This window comes from Syzygium oleosum, unplaced genomic scaffold (genome assembly GCF_021117445.2).
Source record: "Syzygium oleosum isolate NSW1041296 unplaced genomic scaffold, Sole_v2.1 Sole_v2.01, whole genome shotgun sequence".
Lineage (NCBI taxonomy): Eukaryota > Viridiplantae > Streptophyta > Magnoliopsida > Myrtales > Myrtaceae > Syzygium > Syzygium oleosum.
Window position 1 is genome coordinate 27,443,014 of NW_026607485.1, and position 19,862 is coordinate 27,462,875.

At 40.2% G+C, this 19,862-nt stretch overlaps 1 protein-coding gene and 1 pseudogene across 1 annotated transcript; both read right to left on the bottom strand.

The window, feature by feature from the left end:
• Nucleotides 1-6,167: 6,167 nt before the first annotated feature.
• On the bottom strand, nt 6,168-13,338 carry LOC130137396 (phosphatidylinositol 3-kinase, root isoform-like; annotated as a pseudogene).
• A 1,736-nt stretch (nt 13,339-15,074) lies between these two features.
• Nucleotides 15,075-18,413, bottom strand: LOC130134516 (1,4-dihydroxy-2-naphthoyl-CoA synthase, peroxisomal-like). The gene is made up of 10 exons (XM_056310869.1): nt 18,032-18,413; nt 17,800-17,922; nt 17,351-17,452; nt 17,034-17,072; nt 16,827-16,925; nt 16,530-16,577; nt 16,280-16,375; nt 15,898-16,020; nt 15,332-15,483; nt 15,075-15,252 (listed from the first exon to the last, which is right to left on the bottom strand). The coding sequence occupies exons 1-9, from the start codon at nt 18,305-18,307 to the stop codon at nt 15,367-15,369; spliced, it is 1,023 nt and encodes a 340-aa protein (XP_056166844.1). The 5' UTR covers nt 18,308-18,413; the 3' UTR covers nt 15,075-15,252; nt 15,332-15,366.
• Nucleotides 18,414-19,862: the final 1,449 nt, after the last annotated feature.

Consider the following 19,862-nt stretch of genomic DNA (forward strand, 5'->3'; position numbering starts at 1 on the left):
CATAGGTTGCAGAGGCTGCACAGGTTGCTCCCTCACAAGTTATCGAAAGTGATGTACCACAACGAACAAGAAGGGTTCTTAGGAAAAGAATAAGGCAATATGGTTATGGCCTTTACACAAACGAACGTATTAGAATAACTATTTTAAATGTAAGTTTTGTAGTACTCATGCATTTAATTTATGTTATGGTATTTGTATTTCATATTGGTGATAATACGGTTATGTTGTTGTAGCCTGGGAGATGTTCGGAGGTGCTTATCTCTCAAGGTGGCCCAACTGAAAAGTCAAGGGTTGTGCAAAAAAAAAAATGCTCCGAAGAAGAAGACATAGGGTATAGCTCCAAAACAGCCACCAACAAAGAACCAAGCACCAGTTCCATATGAATTAACTGGTCCTTGTACCAACAATGACCCTACGGATAGCTCCCATCACATGACACGTGCTAGAAAGAAAATGGCTGTTGTAAAGAAAAAAGGTATATGGGACAGGAAGGCCGATTAACAACCTGCACGTCCAACTAGAAAGAGTGTAAGGATTATGAATCAAGTTAAAAGTTCAACAAGAATAGAAACTGGAGATGTTGTGCATAATGACTGATGGGAATTGCTGCCATTATTTTTATTTGGGTTTGTTTTAACATGTTAGGTAGGAGGGAAATATTGAGTGATTGAGGAAGTAAAGTGGGAGATTTGTTTTTTATAAAGAATCAGTTTAATGTCGATGGCGACGATATTTTTGTCGGTTCTCATTTTTTGTCTTGGTTTTGGCTAATGATGTGAATGGTTGTTATGTTGTATGCTTAGTGCAAGATTGTGATGAGCCTGATGCTGTTGTTGGAAGTGATAGGCTCATGTTTTGTTGCAAGGGAAAGTTGTGTGCATTGGTGCATCTGTGTTGTTACAAGCACAAAATGCACCCGCTATGCCGGTGCAGTTCTAGGTGCTAGTACATCTTATTATTATGCAACAACAAGATACACCAGCACCTTTATTGGTGCATCTTGTGCACCAACTATGTGCCGGTGCATCGCTTGCACCAGTTGAATATGTTGGTGCTGGTGTTGATGTTAGTGGTCGAGAATGGTGCTGGTGGTTTTGGTGGCCAAGAGTAGTGTTGGTGGTGCTAGTTGTTCTAGTGGTCAAGTGTGCTGGTGCACTCCAGCAAGTACTGATGGTGCATAAGATGCACCAGCAAGTCCTTGCATTGTCCCCTCCATATATGTGTGTCTAATGGCTTGCATTGTGCTCGTCCATGGGGGACATGCCTGAGGATCATGGACGAGAATGGCCAAGTGAATCGATGGCCGAGCATAATGCATTTAGTATGTTGTGGTGCAGTACAAGTGAAAAAAAAAAAAAGTGAAACCAACTTACCCATTTTGTAAAATTTGTGCAGCACAAGTGATCACTTTTAAACCATGATTGGAAGTTAAGTGATTCCTTTAAAAAAAAGCTTGATACTCATACGATCGCTATTTACAACTTATGGCACTGAAATGATCACTTGACAACTTGTTGCCACTCCTTAATTTGACCATTTACAACAGATATTGCAGCAGACTAGCAAAATTTTACCAGCAAATTTTTGTAGCAAACCAAATATCTTAACAAAAGACAAAGCAAACCAAGATTGAGAATACACAACTAACTAAGAGAACTTGTAAGTGCTCACAACCAATGAATTTCAACATTCCATTTCCACCATAGATTGTATACAAACAAAAATTACAGTAAACCTACAATGCAAATATACTTTAAAATTACCCAATACAAGTACATATTCTACTGATCTTTACAACTATGGTAGACAGAGATACTTCTTCCCATCACTCACTTTACATTTGAGCATAAAATAAACTAAACAAGACAACAATAATACAATCAACACTCGATAACACTCTCTTTCTCTTTTCATTTTTGAAACTTCCTTTTTCAAATGGTTGGCAGAGATGCTAAGCCCTTCATTTCTACTTGTATAGAGTCCACATCATCACAAATCGCAAAGCAAATTGAATCGCTCCAAACACACAGGCCCTAACCGAACTAGAATAGAAACAGGCCCTAACTGAACTAGAATAGAAACACACGCCGCTCGATACCCAAATGCTATAATGCAAAAAGAAATACATGCACGAGGAGGAGTCGCTGTCACCGTCGCCGTCTTCTAAGCCATTCGATCCGCCGTCCAGACTCCCACGGGACAGGTCTTTGCACAAACTCGATCGACAAAGAAGAGAACTCGAACTCAAACTCTACGAACTCCAAATCGCAATTAAACTCCGGACAATGATGGGCGTCGAACTCCAACTCGCGAGGAGACCCAAATTGCGAGGGAACTCGAGATCATTGAACTTGATTTGGGGCTTAGGGTTCAAAAGGAGATCGAATGTTAATTTCGTTTAGAGGGAGAGAAAGACCACGATGACTTTGGTCTTAGGGTTCATAGGATTTCGATTTGGGATGAAGAAGAAAAAGAAGAAGAAGAAGAAGAGGAGATGTTTCGGCAAAGGTTGAATTCGGAGCATACGATTTAGAGAAGGAAGGAGGAGACGACGCTAAGGGGAAAGAGAGACGTCCAAAATGACGTCGTTTTGCAGACGTGGATATTTTTCCTTAAACCATTTTCCATGTAGGAGAGAGAAATGATTAAGAAGCACCACATCACCGTTTTCCGTTAGTAAATTTGACGGTGTTAACTTTAGGACTCAATTGAAACAATTTGTCAAGTTTTTGGACTTGATTGCACTTTTTGAAAGTTTTAGGACTCAAATACACTTTGTGACAAGCTTTAAGACTTATGGCACACTTGCCCCTTTTTTTAATGATATCTACTAGTAGTAAGTCACAATGCTAATTCGTCTCACTTTTAAAAATTGTCATTTTACCATCATGCACATAGCACTCTAATAGTGTAATGGATTGTAGAGGTACGCAAAAGAATCGGATATCACCTGGATTACCTAGAATCGGACCGAATCGGCCAATTTTGGGCGGTTCTCATGGAGATCTGTCCGGTTCCCGATTCCAACGGAACTGATGAGTATCAATCCAGTTCACGGTTTCAGGTGTATAACCACCCACCCGGACCGAACCAGCACACACACACACACACACACACACACACACACACACACACACACACACACACACACACACATATATATATATATATATATATATATTAATTTCAGCTCTTTCGTGCCTTTTCATTAAAAAGAAACCCTAATCCTCTCAACTCAATTATTTTACTCGTCGGTCCTCAAACTCCTCACCTCAATCCTCCATCTCATGCACGATCTCTCTCAAAAAAGAAAGAAAGCCTAGCACTCTCAACTCTCTCGCCTCGTCTCGCTCTCGCCTCTCGGTCCATTGGTCGTCTCACCTCTTAGCGAGTCAACTTAGCTCTCAGTCTCACCTCCAGCCCTCTATCGCGGCGTCACAATCACAGCCTCGCCTCCAATCCTCCATCGCAATCGGCCTCACCTCCCTCTCGCAGTCCCACTCAGACTCACAAGTCTCACGCCACTCACAAGTCTCTCGCCTCCCTCTTTTTGCTTGATGTATGCTTGCTAGTACTTCTCATTGTTTCTTGTCTTTGTTTGGTCGATTGGGAGTTCCTTTGACTTTCAGTTTAGGGTCAGTCCTCATTGTTGCTTTGTTGCTCCTTGATTTATATTGTCAATCATATTGAGCATATCCTGGAAACACAAGACAAAGTTGAGGTGGATTGTATTAAAGCTAATGTTACAAAGTATAGAAGATGAGCTGATTTAGCCGACCTTTTTGGCATAAGACACTTCTCAAAAATCACCGCATCATCTTTGTTATGAAGTAGACCGATTCCCAAGTGGGTCTATGGAATCGATGGGTGATTCCCGGTTCCCATTTTGTGAAACTGATCCTTAGTAGGCGGTTCTTGATTCCTGCGTGAGAACCGTCCACTCTAGAACTGATCACCCTTAATGGAGTGTAGCTTTGAAGTAGAATTGGCCCAAAGGAAAAAAGAAGAATAGTGAGGAGAAAGAAGTCAATTACCCACATTTCAAAACTGAACTGCACCCGTAAATCCTTACAGTGTAATTACCCAACTCCATCCTTGGATTATATGTGAGAAAATCTAAAATACTTCTATCAAGAGAATTATTAAAAAATTCATAAATCTATTGCGTGTGCCAATTAAATCCCAAACATTTTAGTTGTACCAATTGAGTCATAGACCTTTTTACGTTTTGCCAATTAAGTCCATCCGTTAAATTTTGATCAAAAATTGCTAACGTGAACACCAGCCGTCCTACGTTGCACAGCCGGCACTAATGTGGATAATTTTTATAATATTAGTATCTTTTTGATATTTTTATATTCTTTTCTTTTCTTTTCTATACTATTTCTTTTTTTCATTGGACTTTGGGCCACTAATAACTCATTGACTGCAAAAACAAAAGCTATTCAGATTCCTTCATAAGATGCGTATAGCGCGCGTAGGGGCATATGTTCTAGTTCCTTGAAATTTTGCGGTAGAGGTAAAAATAGGTCTTGAGAGTGGTCCGCGAGGAGGATATTCAAACAGGCTGTGCTGGATGCATGATACGTCATTGTAAGCAATCTTTAAAATCACAGATGAGACATAGTGTCAAGCATCCAAAATAGCCTCCAAAATCTTTGTTCTTTTTTTTTTTCCTTGTATAAGCTTGATACCAAATAAAATTCCCGAACATATAAGATTGAAATTGCAATAAATTTGACCCAAAGAAAAAAAGAAATTGCAATAAATTCATCTTATTGTAATGTGTAAAATTCGCCGTCAAATTTCTAATAAGATCATTTAAAGATCTCCCTTGTGTGAAAGTTGTCATACTTCTTGTTTTGAAATTTTCTTTCCTAGATTAATGTTTGTGAGTGATTGGCAGTCTGCTCCCCAACTGAGAAGTTGAAATGCAATTTAAACGGGAAGTCTTCGGGCCATTATCAAGAATTGAATAATGGGCCCGTTACGGCATCTGGTACTTAATTTCACCGTAAGTTCTGAAAGGGAGAACATATTGCATTAATAATCGTTAATTAGCAGGTCTAAATATAGAGTTGAATTATTGTTTATTCTTGTGCCTTACGTACTTTAGGGCTAAATGCCGGAAGAGTTTAGTACATCATTATTGTGTATTTTCTCATTATACTTTCCTCATTATCATTTACTAGTAGTAAAATTCAACTTTGAAATAATTAAAAAAGCTGGTGGATGTCCATTGATAAATAGGTAAAATTTTATCTTTCTTTTTTAATATTTACATAAGTCCTGTAAATTTCCATTAAGGCAATATATATAGAAAGCATTCGCTATGGTAATGTAGATTAAGGCAATTATCGCTTGACAATTTCCCATAACCGGATCGAGGGATTGAATCTTTATCTAATTTTTCGAGGAACACTCGTTCACTGTCAATGGTAATTACAAAGCTCATTCTCGAAGGCTTAAAGATGTTTACAAATGAAGGAAATACATTATATTGAATATGAGTGTCATTGTTTTGCTAGCCCTAAAAAGGTGTTTAGCATCGACAAACTGGCAGTTTTGTTTGTAATGCCAACTGGGAAAATGTATTTTATGTGATGGTTACGTCACGAGATGTAACCGAGCAATCACATTGTATAAGTGGGATGCACCTCATCCTACTTGACGCCACGTGTAATGTTCTCTGACTTGTTACATTATGTCACTATCACATCGCGTAGTGATCATATAAAATACATTCTCAGCCACTTAGCAAGCCCGTCACCAATACCCCAGCATCCCCACCATGATACGAATTGAGAACCTGTGATCTTCAATCTGCAAATCAAACCAACCACAGCAGCTGTGTACGAGTGTCTTGGTTGCTTATGCTAATTGGTAGAAGTAGAGAACATATCTTTCTTTTGCAAACTTTCCATGATGTCTCTCTGCTTGAAAACGTAAACAAGGGTAGAATGAAAATATGCCAACTCAATCAGCGTGTGTATTCCGATCTTTTGCTAGCGACAAACTCAAAATGGGAAAAAATGGAAATGCCACAACAATAGAATGCTCCGGTGCAGAATAAACGATCTGCACCTGATTCTTTTGAACGTGCAACATATACATTCAAATGGAACTCAAGAAGTATTATGATGGTATTTGTCATCAATACAGGTACATAAATGCAAAGTAATTTGATTTGATTACTTTCATCAAAGCATGACAAATATGTACAGATAATAATCATTTACGGGCTCCCAAGCAAACGACATGCGCATCCAAGCAGGAAGAAGCGGAAGAGAGAACCAGGGGAAGACAAGATCCTAGTTACAAATACATATATCTTACAAAAGGGGACAAAAAGAATTTTTCCCCTGGCCCTTTCCTTGAGCACACTTGATTTCTACAGCAGTGGAATGTGACCACTCCTCTCAATCGAGCTTGATTGACAGAGATCAAACTTTTACCCCGGATCCGGTAAAAACTGGCATATGTCTAAAGAATCTTTTGGGATCAGGAACCCAGATACTGGTGTAAATTATGTTTATGCTTAAAATACCCATCAACTTTTGGCTTGGACACTAACGAGGCACCAGCTCTGGTCAAAGGCAACTTCACTGTGCACTCCAATACAAGGAGGGACCACAAGGAAAAGGCTATTCTCAATCACATCCCAGCACAAATAATATGTTTTCATCTTTTTTTATTGTCTCTATTATTCATCTGCTAGAAGGGGCTTATTGATCCATTTTTTACCTAGGATATACTGTGTTTCCCCCCTGCAGAATATTTATCTAAACAGAAATACAAGGGAAATCACATGTCACCTGAATCTTCAGAAGCCCCAGATATATTTATGAATCATCGCCAATACTGAGCCAACCGATGAATAGTTTCCACCATTTGAGGGAACAATGCATTAACGCTATCTGTGATAAGACCCTGAAAGAAATGTATGCAGGCTTCATCGTCCAGGTCCAAATTGAACTTCTCCTGAAGCTGTAAGCAAGGACGGATAATCTCAGTCATGACCAAAAGCATAACTTCCTCTCCAGACAGAAAGTTAATGCATAAAATATCATTCTCACCTTAAGGATTCCTTTTTCAGGATCAGAAGCAATGTCAGGGATGTTGGAACCCGCCATCAGATGGAAAAGGTTCAAAATTAGGTTACTTGATTTCCAAAGAATGTTGTATGCTTCACAACAATATGTCTTGAATCTCGTATAGTACTGGCTGTGGAAGAAAAATGTTGCCTATTACCTCATGCAGGACATAAACTATATTGCCCCAAGTATTCTTGTAACTTTTACAGAATGAAAATGCTATCCATACATTGGCAACATTCTCTGATATTAAAGTAGATTAAATAGTAAGCTACCTTTCTGTTCCACCCAAAGCTTCTACCATTTCTTTGCAGAGTTTCATTGGGGGTGGAAATGGCTTAGGATCTCGGCCAAGAAAAAAACCAAAGTCCACGTGGAAAAGACGTCCATCTTCCCTGAGAAGAAGGTTGTCCAGGTGTCTAAGGACCAGAAAGATTAGTATCAGAAGAGTTTGATAGTTACAAAACAACTAAATCAACTCAGAATGGAAACAACTAAATCAACTCAGAAAGCACAATGCTATCACAGAGACAAAGGCTGCAATAAGGATGAGACGTGGAGTTGGACGAGATGTGGCTAGACAAACTACTTATGGTGGTATGTATTCGGAAGGAGGTCTGCTAATCTTCAATCATCATGCTCTAATAAATGGAATTATTGTTAGACATAATCAATAATCTTATTGTAGATAGTATAATTCACAAAAAGAAAAAGGATTGGAACTTCTCCCACTGGAACAAACCCTATCAGGATCATCTAGCATCACATATCACGCCAAACAAAGGAATTTACACAGGAGAAGACTAACACACAAGTTCACTCTTCTCAAAATCAGATTTTTCATGAGGTAAAGTCCTTGACAAGAAACAGGGAAGAGAATACATACACATAAATCATACAGTCAAAAATAGCATGATTTAAAAGAATAGCACCAGCTCCAACACTATGGCTACTTTGGCATTTGAAAAGGAAAAGCACTACAGCAACAAATTTTAATACAAAACACATCAATATCACAAGTAATGGAAAACAAAAAATAAAGATTTCACATAATAATTGCATTCTCCTATCACCTGTCTCCAATGCCAAGTATATATGTAATAACAGAGTACCCAGCACAGCTTTTAATAAACGTATCAAGACATGTAGCTGTAATTCCAAATGGTCCATGCTCATCAGGATGAAACTTCTGAAGATAACTTATGATGCTTCTACGCTCCGAGAGAATCTGCACGCCAACAGAAACGTCCGACAGTTCATAAAAAAGTACATGCCAAGAGCAATATTTAACAGCAGCTTGCGCATTAAATGTTGGAATTGCTTATAAAAGAATTTTCTTTAACTGTCATATATAAAAAGCAACTAACACTATCTCCAGAAACCAAAAATATGGCCATTGCCATGTTGAATATGAAATCACTGGGGTAAAAAGAGGAGCAACACTTTAACTGACTCTGATTTTCCCTAGTGCATTTTGCTAAAGAAAGATAATCTGGCAACTGAAATACATCTTCTAAAAAAATCAAGTAACTGGGATACATCATTTGAAAAGTCTGGATCTTTGCCCTTGATTTTTTATGTGCATAACAACCCATTTCATCATGAATCCATTATAGCGGCTGAACTTGCTAGAGGACATGTATTGGCACTTTCATCTTGTTTATAAGAACTAACCTACCCATTTCTGAAGCCAGCTAACTCAACTTTAGAGTAAAGGGGGATGAGTAGTAATTACAATTTGATACCTGTGCCAAAGACCGAGATGGTATAAATTCCAACATGCCTTCATCTTGTCCAGTGGCAAGCACCATATATGGAGTCAAGCACAGATCTAGATTTTCTGCCTTCAGTAATCGATCCATGAGAGATACCATTTGGACAACCTACAGATAACAGAAAATTGTGGCATTAGAAAAATATTTGTCGTGCATGTCCAACCGCTTCTCTTACTGGCACATCAATTAGACTTAGAAGAATGAAGTCCAAGAACGCTCATACAAACCCCAGGATGACTTACAATGCACAAAGCAAGAGAGATAAATGAAGAGTCTATTGATACCTAAGGCAAGTCATAATTTTGAGCTTCTTCTTGCTTCTCATAAAATCAAAGGTTTATTCTTTATAAATAAGTAAAGCTTCGTTATAAGAAAAAAGTTTCACAAAGTCCGAAAGTGAAAGCTCTAGAAAACAATTATCAATGCATCAAAGAGAGGTTTGATTACCAATTGATCTTGTCGAATGTCATCTCCCTTCTTGAATATGATCTTGCAACTTCCACCGCTAGCTGTTCAAAAAGTTAGACGCAAAGGATGAAGTGCACTTTTGAATATTGATGACTCTGAAGGCTCAATACCGGTGATGAGGATACCAGGAGAGAGTGGTGACCGTATCGGCTAAACAACATAAACCAAATGTATGAAGATGTAATAGTAAGAATCTGAATCACATTGAAGTTTCCATCATAGGGTAAAAGGAGTTAAAAGGCAGATAGAAAGAAGAATAAGAGATACCTCCTCAAAATATGTAAGTTCACTTAAAAGACCAGAAAGAAGCTGTCTAAGCTTCTCAATTTTTTTCTGGGTATTGCCACGTACATTTCTAACATCTCTCATTATGGAACACAACTGAGCAGTCAACTCTGTCTGACGCACCAAACTTTGCCAAAGTTTGAATCCATCGTCATTTCCATTGACGCCAGATGCCAACTGCACATTGTACAATTTAACAACTGATATTCAGAATCAGATTTGATCATTTTCCAGCTTAGGTTATCAGGTAAATAAATACATGTGGCCACTACACCGTCAGATAATAGCTCTAGTAGACAGAGCCAACCTTCCAGAACTTTCATTAACAAGAAGCTCAAGAAAAGTACAATGAAACTGCACTAATTTCTCACTGAAGAAAAGCATAAAACAATTTGGACAGATTTTCTTTCTTTTCTCTTTTCTTTCTCTTTTTGTCAGTCATTCACAAGAAGACACAATGGGGAGGCAAACATGCTCAATCCGAAATGAAGAGAAGTGCATTACTCATTTCCCTAGTTAATAGTGAGAAAATATCGGAGGGAAACTCAATCGGAGGGAAACGCCAATAGCTGTTATAATGGCTAATGCCACACAATTATCTTATAGAACTTAGCTAGAGAAGGAGCCTCCACTCAATATCAAGCACAACTATTTACATTTTATGTCACAAAAACCCTCTAGGAAAAGCAAAATACTAGAGACGAAACCTTGAAAAACTCAAACCTTCATCATATTCTCTTCCAAGATCTCATAAGTACAGTAATAGCGTTTGGCAAATGCAGGATCATAAAATTCCACAGCAACATACCACCGAAGAAAGCTGGCAAGCTCGATGTTACGCAACGCTGTCATAAAGGTTTTCTATCATAAGCAAGAAAATGATTTAATGAAATATCTACAGATTCCCAAAGTGGAAAAGAAGGCATACATCGTTGCACAAGAAACTGGCAAAGGCGAGATTTATCGGATCGTTCAAAGCGAAGAGCCTGCACCAACTGAAGCAAGTAGCACTGCAGCTCTTCATCATCGGCTCTTTCAAGCACACTAACTGCATATGCGCGAACCTGCAGTGAAGGAATCACAAACCACAACAGCATCAGACCGATGCTCACTTCCTATGACATCAACAACCTCCACCTCTTTTGTAATGCATGAGTTACACACACTCAACTTATTATGTCAACAAACTATATGCAACAGACTAATTCATCCGCATCCATTTATATGGCACAGTCAAGTTAAATTGTACATAGCATTCTCTTCGGACAGAGAAGGTACAAGCATGTGACAGTGTCTAATTTGTTAAACCATCTCAATGCCTCCAAACTAATAACTCTGTTGAACGACCATTTTCCACAAAAGTTTCACCTATCAGGAAATGAACTCTCATGTATACCAACTGTATCTCTTAACACTCCCCCTCACTTGTAAACCGGACCGCACGTGAAATGTAAAATGTGGACATAACCACATCAAACAACAACCAGAGGACAAGGAAGAGTACTGGGCATAATACCAAGAAGAGGGAATGCCAATATTTGAACCCTTAGCCTAAACCTTTGATACCATGTTAAACAACCCTGTATGATAAAAACTTAAGGTATCAAGAATAATGCCCACATGGATATCAGACACATCACTTAACACACTTCTTTCCTATCATTTCTCCCCTCAGTGTTGTACAACTCCAAAGAATCTAATGGAAACCCTAAATCAACTCAACTGAGTGCTGATGATCCATTCTACAATCATAATGTCATATCTATGAGATGAACCAAAAGTATAACATTTCTGACTCGCTTGCAGAAAAAATAAGGAAATAATTAGAATCACAACAAACAAACCATATCTTACAAAACTCCTACCTCCTCTTTTTCAAACACAGGAGATAAAAGCTCCAGAGCATCGCATACATCAATTGTTTCCCATCTTCCCATTAAGCTCCAGATATTCAGTATCACCAGGAAACCAGAATTCAAAATTATAACTCCAGCAGACTAAGTCAAACACAGAGTTTGGCACCAGAAGAAAAAATGAAACACTGACCAAAAGACAGATGATTTTAACATTAATAATTGAGAAATTTACCATTCTGCCCATTGATGCCATGCTTATAATCAAAAAGTTCTTCAGGGCTACATTTGAACTCTAGAATACCCCTCCTAAATCCTACCTGAAAATCCGCCCAAAAAGAAAGTCCTACCTGAAAGACCAAAGTCTCAAAGCTACATGCACCAGATTGTGCCAGAAAAAAATGCAACATCAACTAATACCCTAAGATGAGCGGTCAGAGTAAGTATATGCCGCATTCCTTACCATCAACACAGGGCACACTCATTTTACCCGTTTCAGTCACCCTCATTCTCTCGTCTCCTTTAAACAAATATAGACATTTACACACTGAAACACGACAAAGATCTATTATTCATTCTTAGTTCCAATCCGCTACTCATCACAGGACCATAAACCTCGTTCCCCAGATTTATCATCATATATAATAAACATTTTCATAAGTAACTAGATATGTTGGAATTTACCCCAGATTATCTCATAATCATCTTTGACATTTCCTCAAAACAATAACCTTTTTTAACATTTCTGCAAATGGTAAAACAAGACATAATGGAAGAAACTGTCATTGGGAGGTAGCGTTTGGCTCAACAGACAACAAAAGGAACATACAGGGGAAAAATATTAGGACACCAAGCAAGGATAAAAATTAAGAAGGCACCTTGTTCTAGTGGGAAGACCAAAAGGGGCACCATCAACGTACAGAGAGCACTCAACGTACAGCTCCGACTGTCGCTCCTCAGCAGTATGATCAATCTCTGCAGAAGGATTCCACAGAAACGACATATAACTAGCGAAAGCATAATCAAAATAGAATCTTGGCCTGCTAAACCATCGCCCAATAATAGGATACATACATGTCAACATAGAAGGGGAAAACTAGAATTACTAAACCTTAATGCTACCAAGATTCCACCTTTCCCCGAAAATTCACACCATCTTAAGAGAAAGAACTCTCCTTACACCATCAAATAGTTTGTCCATCTACAATTGACGACATTTTGCGAATCCGCAATCAATTCAATTAAACAAACACAACTTCACCACCGACCCACTCAACTTCCTCATCAAATTGAAAATAGAAAGAAGACCCAGTTCAGCTCCGACAACCGCCGAGCTGAGCGCAGGAGATTTTTCACCACATCATGCTCCAAAATTCCCACATTCCATCACTGGCACCCATCACAATCCCGAAGCGAAATCAAAGGATTCTCTTTTGCCATTCTTTTCCCTCGCAAAAAAGATGATAAAAAAAAAAAGGGAAGATCATACCTGCTGAGTTCGGAGAGTGCTTAGCAGGCAAAGCGCCCTCCAAGTTCTCGACTCGGAAGGTGACGGGGAGATTGATGTCGCACGACAAGAAGAACCGGAACTCGTTGCCGCCGCTCATCTCCGTCGTCGCCGAGTCAGAGCACGCGAATCCTCCTCTTCATCGACCGCCCCCCGATCCCTCGATTCGGACAGCGTGATTCGGACGACCGTGTATACGTTGTTGCGGATTTCCGATGCAATAATCGAGCTTGCCTCCGGAGTTTTGCTTCGGTTAAGGAAGTGAAGTGCCACGCACGCTAAAATCAAATGGTTTTAAATTTCGTCGGATGATGGTGGTGCACGATCATGTGCCAAAGGAAGAGAAGGAACAATTTCAAGCCAGAAAACAAAGAAAAAACATGTAATCGAATCTTAAACGTTGCAATTTCGAGCCAGAAAATTAGTGTGACGTTTTTTAATAAATTTTTAGCGTACGTGCTAATGATATGGCACGCCAGAAAAAGGTAAAAGAATTTAAGAAGAATCGCGAAAAATCGAAAATTTTGTAAAAAGATAGAGCAAAAAATCTAAAAATAAAAAGGTCAATGACTTGGCGTTAGAGGGGGGCCGGCAGTTTGGGACGGTGCTGCCACCGCCGCCCCGTCTTTGTGGGAGATGGCCGCCATCCCTTGCCGGGGTCGCTACGAGGGCCGAAGACCCTCTTCTGGGTGGACTAAACCAGCCACCTCCGACTCTCTATATGGTTCATTATTTTGTGCTTCGACATTTTTTGGGTTTTTCTCTTTAATTTGTAGCTATTTGCAATTTAATACCAATTCCATACACCAAAAAGGGACTTCAATAAATATCTTGTTATTACCCATATAAACCTACTTTATGAGATCTCCAATCACATAGATTTTTTCTTGGTCAATTCCAATCACATAGGTTAGGTTACTGCTATTTGTTGAAACTTCAAATTGGCATAAGTCTCTTTCCCCTTGATGCTATTTGTTTCCTTCTCAAAGATTTAGTCAAAGGATCGCCCAAATTCACCCCCGATTTCACACAATCAATAGAACTCCATGTATCACTAGCTGTTTTAAGATATTATATTTCGATCGTATGTCATCTCTTGCCATTATAAGCTTTCTTACCAACGGTTATTACAGCTTTTAATTAGGGGTAAGCGGTTTCAAGTTCCATACAGGTTCCACCAGGAACCTAGAATTTATCCATAGGAATAGGTTTCTCATTTTTTCGGAACCTGAAAATTACCCTATATACCTTGGAGCCTGGAACCACCCTGTCACAAGTTCCAAGGTCGATCTCAGGGTCTACTAGGTTCCACGTGAATTATTAATTGAACAATTATAGTAAATCATCACCTTTAATGAACACCACTTGTTGCTATGATCAACTGACCATAACTTATATTTAGACACACGAAAAATATGAAACATTAACAAGTCATAAAATGAAAACTCAGACTAGTGGTTCCAAATTATACATTCATCATCTGACGCCATGAAATACCGCTGGATCACGCGAATACATATATCAAGAAAAAATATAAAAAATTTGTTTAAGGTTCCAGATACCTGTCGAAATAGGTTCCCTAATTTTTAAAACCTGGAACCTACATATTCTCATCGATCATATTCTTAGGCTTCAAATTTTACCTTGGAACCAAGCTTACCCCTACTTTCAATCACAACTAAAGAGCAATGACTTCTGAGTCAAAAGTAGATCTCGCAATCATATTTTGTTCGGCTGTTTTCCAACAAACTGCACCACCACCAAGCTTAGATAGCAACCATTTATGGATTTTGTCTCATCTAAATCTGACACATAGTTGGCATCATTGTATGGCAACTTTTACCCCCTCACTTTTACATTTAAAAAAGTACAAAAAAGCAACAAAAAGAAATAGATAGAGAAGTTGACATCGAAGTTGACAGTAGACACGGTAGCCTACTCCCCCGCATCGAGCAACAACTACAATCAGCAAGGTCTTTTATCCAAACTGCAAACTATTCTCTTTTGGAGAGATTGGAATCACAATCAGCAAGGTCTTTTTTGGCCAGAAAATATTAGGAAGAGATTGCAAATACAATCAAAGTGGTTGGGCTAGAAGGAAACAACACTGAAAATGAAATTCCAGTCTTGCAAGAGTTTTCCTTTGATCCACTAGCGCTTTTTGACATTCACATCGATGCAATAGCATGACTTGAACCTGAGCCGATCGATATCAATATATTGATATCACTTCGATTCAATTTCACTCTAGTTACAGCTAGTGAATGAACCTGTGCATTGCATGAGAAGAATATCATCGTAAGCAAATTTAGGATAATACCATCGTACATGAGAACTATTCGTGCACACCTGTCCAAAAAATAACAAGTACAGAAATACGGGTGTCATGGCAGTCGAGGGAATTTAGAGAAATCTGGCTGCCTCCGCTGCATGTATGCTGTTTTGCCCTCGTTCCCTTCTTCGGTTCCATAGAATAGAAGTGTTGCATCTCCACCTAGTCCCTAAACGAAGGGAAGAAAGAAAAAGAAACAACAGTAAGTGTTATCAACCATGCCCAATGAATAATTCAAAGGGGCTCCCGAGAAATTGATTGAAGGTTTTATTACATCATGATGATGAATGGAACCTCAGCGTTATGTACGTTGGTCACAGAATAGGTAAAATCAAAATGCATTTTGTGTGATAAATGGAATACAACGGAGAAAATGAGGAACCTGAATCCGAAACTTGACTAGCTATGATGACATGTTTATGAGGGCAGATAGCTCTAAAAGGTTCAACTGCTAGATGGGAATGAAACGCGTTTGTAACGCCCATCAAACCCAACATTGGAATGCTGTTGGACTCTTAACAACATGGATGGTAACAAGACAACTATTATTGCTGTGTAATGAGATGTTCGGTACTGAAGGTACCTGAAGCCCTGCGTGGCCATCGTCGACGGCATTAAGGGCTGATTTGAGCACCCTGATTGCCGTTGGGCTATTTCTCAATATCTCTCTGCACCACTTGATTGTTTCCTGCTCCAAATTCTCTAGCTGAACAAGATCAACAAATCATTAGCATTGCTTAAGTTGGTAAACTGGATGGTCGAGAGAACGTGCCTAGTTCATCTTTGTAGTTATTGCAGTCTGCAACACAACGAGAATGCTATTAGTACTTTGCAAGCTATATACTTTTGTCCTAGTAAACAAGATTCAAGCATGGTTCTGCAGTTCTTTCCCATTCTCATCAGTTTTTCCTCTGGAAGAAATTAAGGACAGGTGAAGTTACAATAAGTCAGTGAAATGAACTCACCGGCACAACAACATTAACGAGTCCCATCTTGTCTGCTTCAGAAGCTGTATAGAACCTTGCCAAAAACCACATTTCATGTGCCTTTTTAGGCCCGACCTGTTTGTTCATATTTATGCCACAAGTTTCTTACTATGCAGAAGTATAACACAGTCAACAGTAACCCATCCAAAATTAAGAAGAAAGAAAACGATGTGACGTGTCGTAATTTAAGCGACATGATAGCAAAGGCAAGTTCATCCATAATGCTCACCAATCGAGACATGATCGAACTTCCGTAACCAGCATCAAAGCTTCCAACCTTAAAAGAGCAAAAACGAGAACAGATTACATCATAACTTTATGACTTCAAATTGAACAAATGGGAACAGTTGAAAGGCTGTCAGCTTAGATTAATTATATGGGTCATACTGTGCTATACACCATAAGCAAGGCAGAACCGACCAAGTATCCTCTATCAAAAGCAATTACGGTAGTATCTCCTTCTTACCTCAACCTCAATGAAAACTCTTTTGCTAGAATAAGAAACACTTAGACAAGTCATAAGTACCTTAGGACCGGTTTGACCAAAAATAGCATTATCAGCAGCAATTGTCAGATCACAGACCATATGCAGTATATGCCCTCCTCCAACGGCATAGCCAGCAACCTGAATTGGTAGAGGGGGATAATCCATAAACCCCATCAGAAGTAAATTCACCAGAGAGAACACGGCAATTAATATGTGCAGTGAGAGTGAAATAAGGAGAACATTTACCATTGCTATTACTGGCTTAGGGAGACGCCTAATTTGGACCTGCAAATGGAAGCAACCAAAACATGAAAGCCTGCTTTATGTGACACTCAAGAAATGGGAGCGCCTTGTTTTGCTTTGCACGAACATGAAAAGCTCCATTAGCGGTCGTTTTATTTATGTGAAAGGAATAGAAATGTATAGTTTTTTAACACCAGGACTGAAAAATAGGTACCAGAAAGATTCATCGACCGATAAAAAGGTGATACAGGATAGGCAATTGCACCAACTTAGAATGACTATATCACGCTAGACAAAGTTTGGCCAGGTTAACATTGTACCTGCAAATCCAGGACATTTAGCCTGCCAACATCTCCGGGATCAGCATAACCGTCCTTCGTCCTCAAAGCCTGCTCACCACCGCTGCAGAATGCCTTGGTTCCCTAAACATTGAGTGTGTTGAAGAAACAAAATCAGGCATTGCACGACCCTGAAATTCACTGGATGAATGAGCCACCGACATTTTGATGCGGCTTCGATTTTAAATGCGAGACGCTGATTTCATGAGCAAAAGACAATGCATCTGGAATTTGCAAAAATTCAAAATGAACTCTATTTTAAAGACTCCCCAATCAAGTTTTCTCAAGCCATGAATGAAGAAGACTAGTTTACTTGGCCTAATCTAATCGCGAACCCAAAATTTTCGGAGCATCAGCCTGGACTGCTATAAATTTCCAGGAAAGTGCGAATTATAAGAAGATAATCAAGATATTACAGAAATGAAGAGTACCATTCCGGTGAGAATGATGACCCCAATGGAAACATCGTCTCTCGCATCGCTAAATGCCCGGCTCAGCTCCTTGATCGTCTTCGGCCTGAACGCATTTCTTCTCTCCGGCCTATTAATCGTAATCTGCACAACACCGACGAAGGAGAAAGGGCATTGCTTATGTATTAATGATCATTCATTGCAGAAGGCTGATCACACATCATAACCGAGCTTCGTCGCTCCATGGAAAAACCTTGGCGATTCCTTCGCCGACAGCTTTCTCGTAGATGACGTCGGTGAACTCCAGGCCCGACCCATCGTCCGCGGTCCTCCACACGACCGGATGGTCGGGGACTTCGCCATGAATGCGATGGTAGGCGTCGTTCATGGAGCCGCCGCCAGCACAGGGCCGAGCGGAGACAGGGGACGGCCCCTCCGGAGCAGGGTCGGGAGGGGACAGGTGGTTGGCGACCGCAGCGACCCTCCTGGCGACGGCGGCCATGCCCTTGTCCGACGTCGTAATCGCCATTGAAGGAGGAGGAGGAGGAGGTGGAAGCAGTCGGTAGTAGCAAGTGAAGCTCTCTCTCTCTGGTGAGTGATAACGGCGCTTCTGGATGGGGTTCTGTGAAAAGGATGGATAAGGAGGCCACAGTTCCGAGACTGGGCATGGCAACCATTCTATATCCGAAAATAAATTCTATTCAGAAATAATTTTTTTAATTTTATATCGAGAATAATTTTTAAACATTTAAAGACGTTGTCAAAATTTTTATTTTTAGAATAGAAAAACAACATAATGCATTTGGTAACTATACAAAATTTCATTTTATTAATGATATTTTGAAATTTTTTAATATTTCTTTCATTTTTTTTCTTTTTTTTCTTTGGCCACGGCCGATCGCCGGCGCAAGGCCGGCAAGGTCGACCTCGCCATGGCCGGGCGAGGCGCGACCTCGCCCAGATCTGGCGAGGTCGACCTCGCCGTCGCCACCCCCGGCGATGGCGAGGTTAGCCTCGCTAAATCATGGAGAGGTCGAGCCTCACCCGGCCAAGGCGAGGCCGACCTGGCCGTCGCCACCCCCCACGAAGGCGAGGTCAACCTCGCCATGACCGGGCGAGGCTCGATCTCGCCAAGATTTGGCGAGGCCAACCTCGTCGTCACCACCCCTCGTCGTCGTCGAGGGTGTCGAGGGCCGCCCTCGCCAACCCTGGCCAGTCGCCGCTGGCCGGTCACCGGCGGCGGGTCGCCGGTAGCCGGTCGCTAGAGGCGGGCCAGCAGTGGGCGGGGAAGAAGATGAAGAACAAATAAAAAAGAAAGAAGAAAACCAAGAACAGTCAGAAACGGAAAAATTATTCCAGAATCAAGAAGCTACTTTTTTTTGCTTTTTGATTATGTTCCAAAACTGATTCTGGGAATAATTTTTTGCAAATTTATGCCCGGGCACAAAAATTTTAACAAACGGATATGAACATGGCCTTGACCATGGCCGACGAGGTCGGCCTCGCCATAGCCGGGCGAGGCTCGACCTCGCCCAAATCTGGTGAGGCCAACCTCACCGTTGTCGGGGGAGGCGAGGGTCGACCTCGCCATCGCCAGGGGCGGTGAGGGCCGCCCTCGCCGGCCCTCGTCACTGGCTGGTCGCCGGTGGCCTATCGCCGGCGGTGGGCTGGGAAGAAGATAAAGAACAAATAAAAAAGAAAGAAGAATAAAAAATGGAAAAATTGTTCAAGAATCAAGAAGTTACTATTTTTTGCTTCTTGATTCTGTTTCAAAACTGATTCTGAGAACAATTTTTTGCAAATTTGTGCTCGGACACAAAAATTTTAATAAACGGATTTCTATTCCCAAACTGATTCTGATAACAAAAAAATGAAATTTTTTACTATTTGGCAAGTTGCCAAACACCCCTATATTGATTCGTGAATTTTGGATGAATTGATAAAGTGATTGTCACGTCACTTTGCGAGTGGGACCACGCGGGAAGGGACAGTGGGAAGTTGTATCAGTGGTCGCGTGTTACAACAACAGTTAAAGACAAACCTAAGAGTAAGAACGTGGCATGGTGTTTACTTTTCTCTTAGAT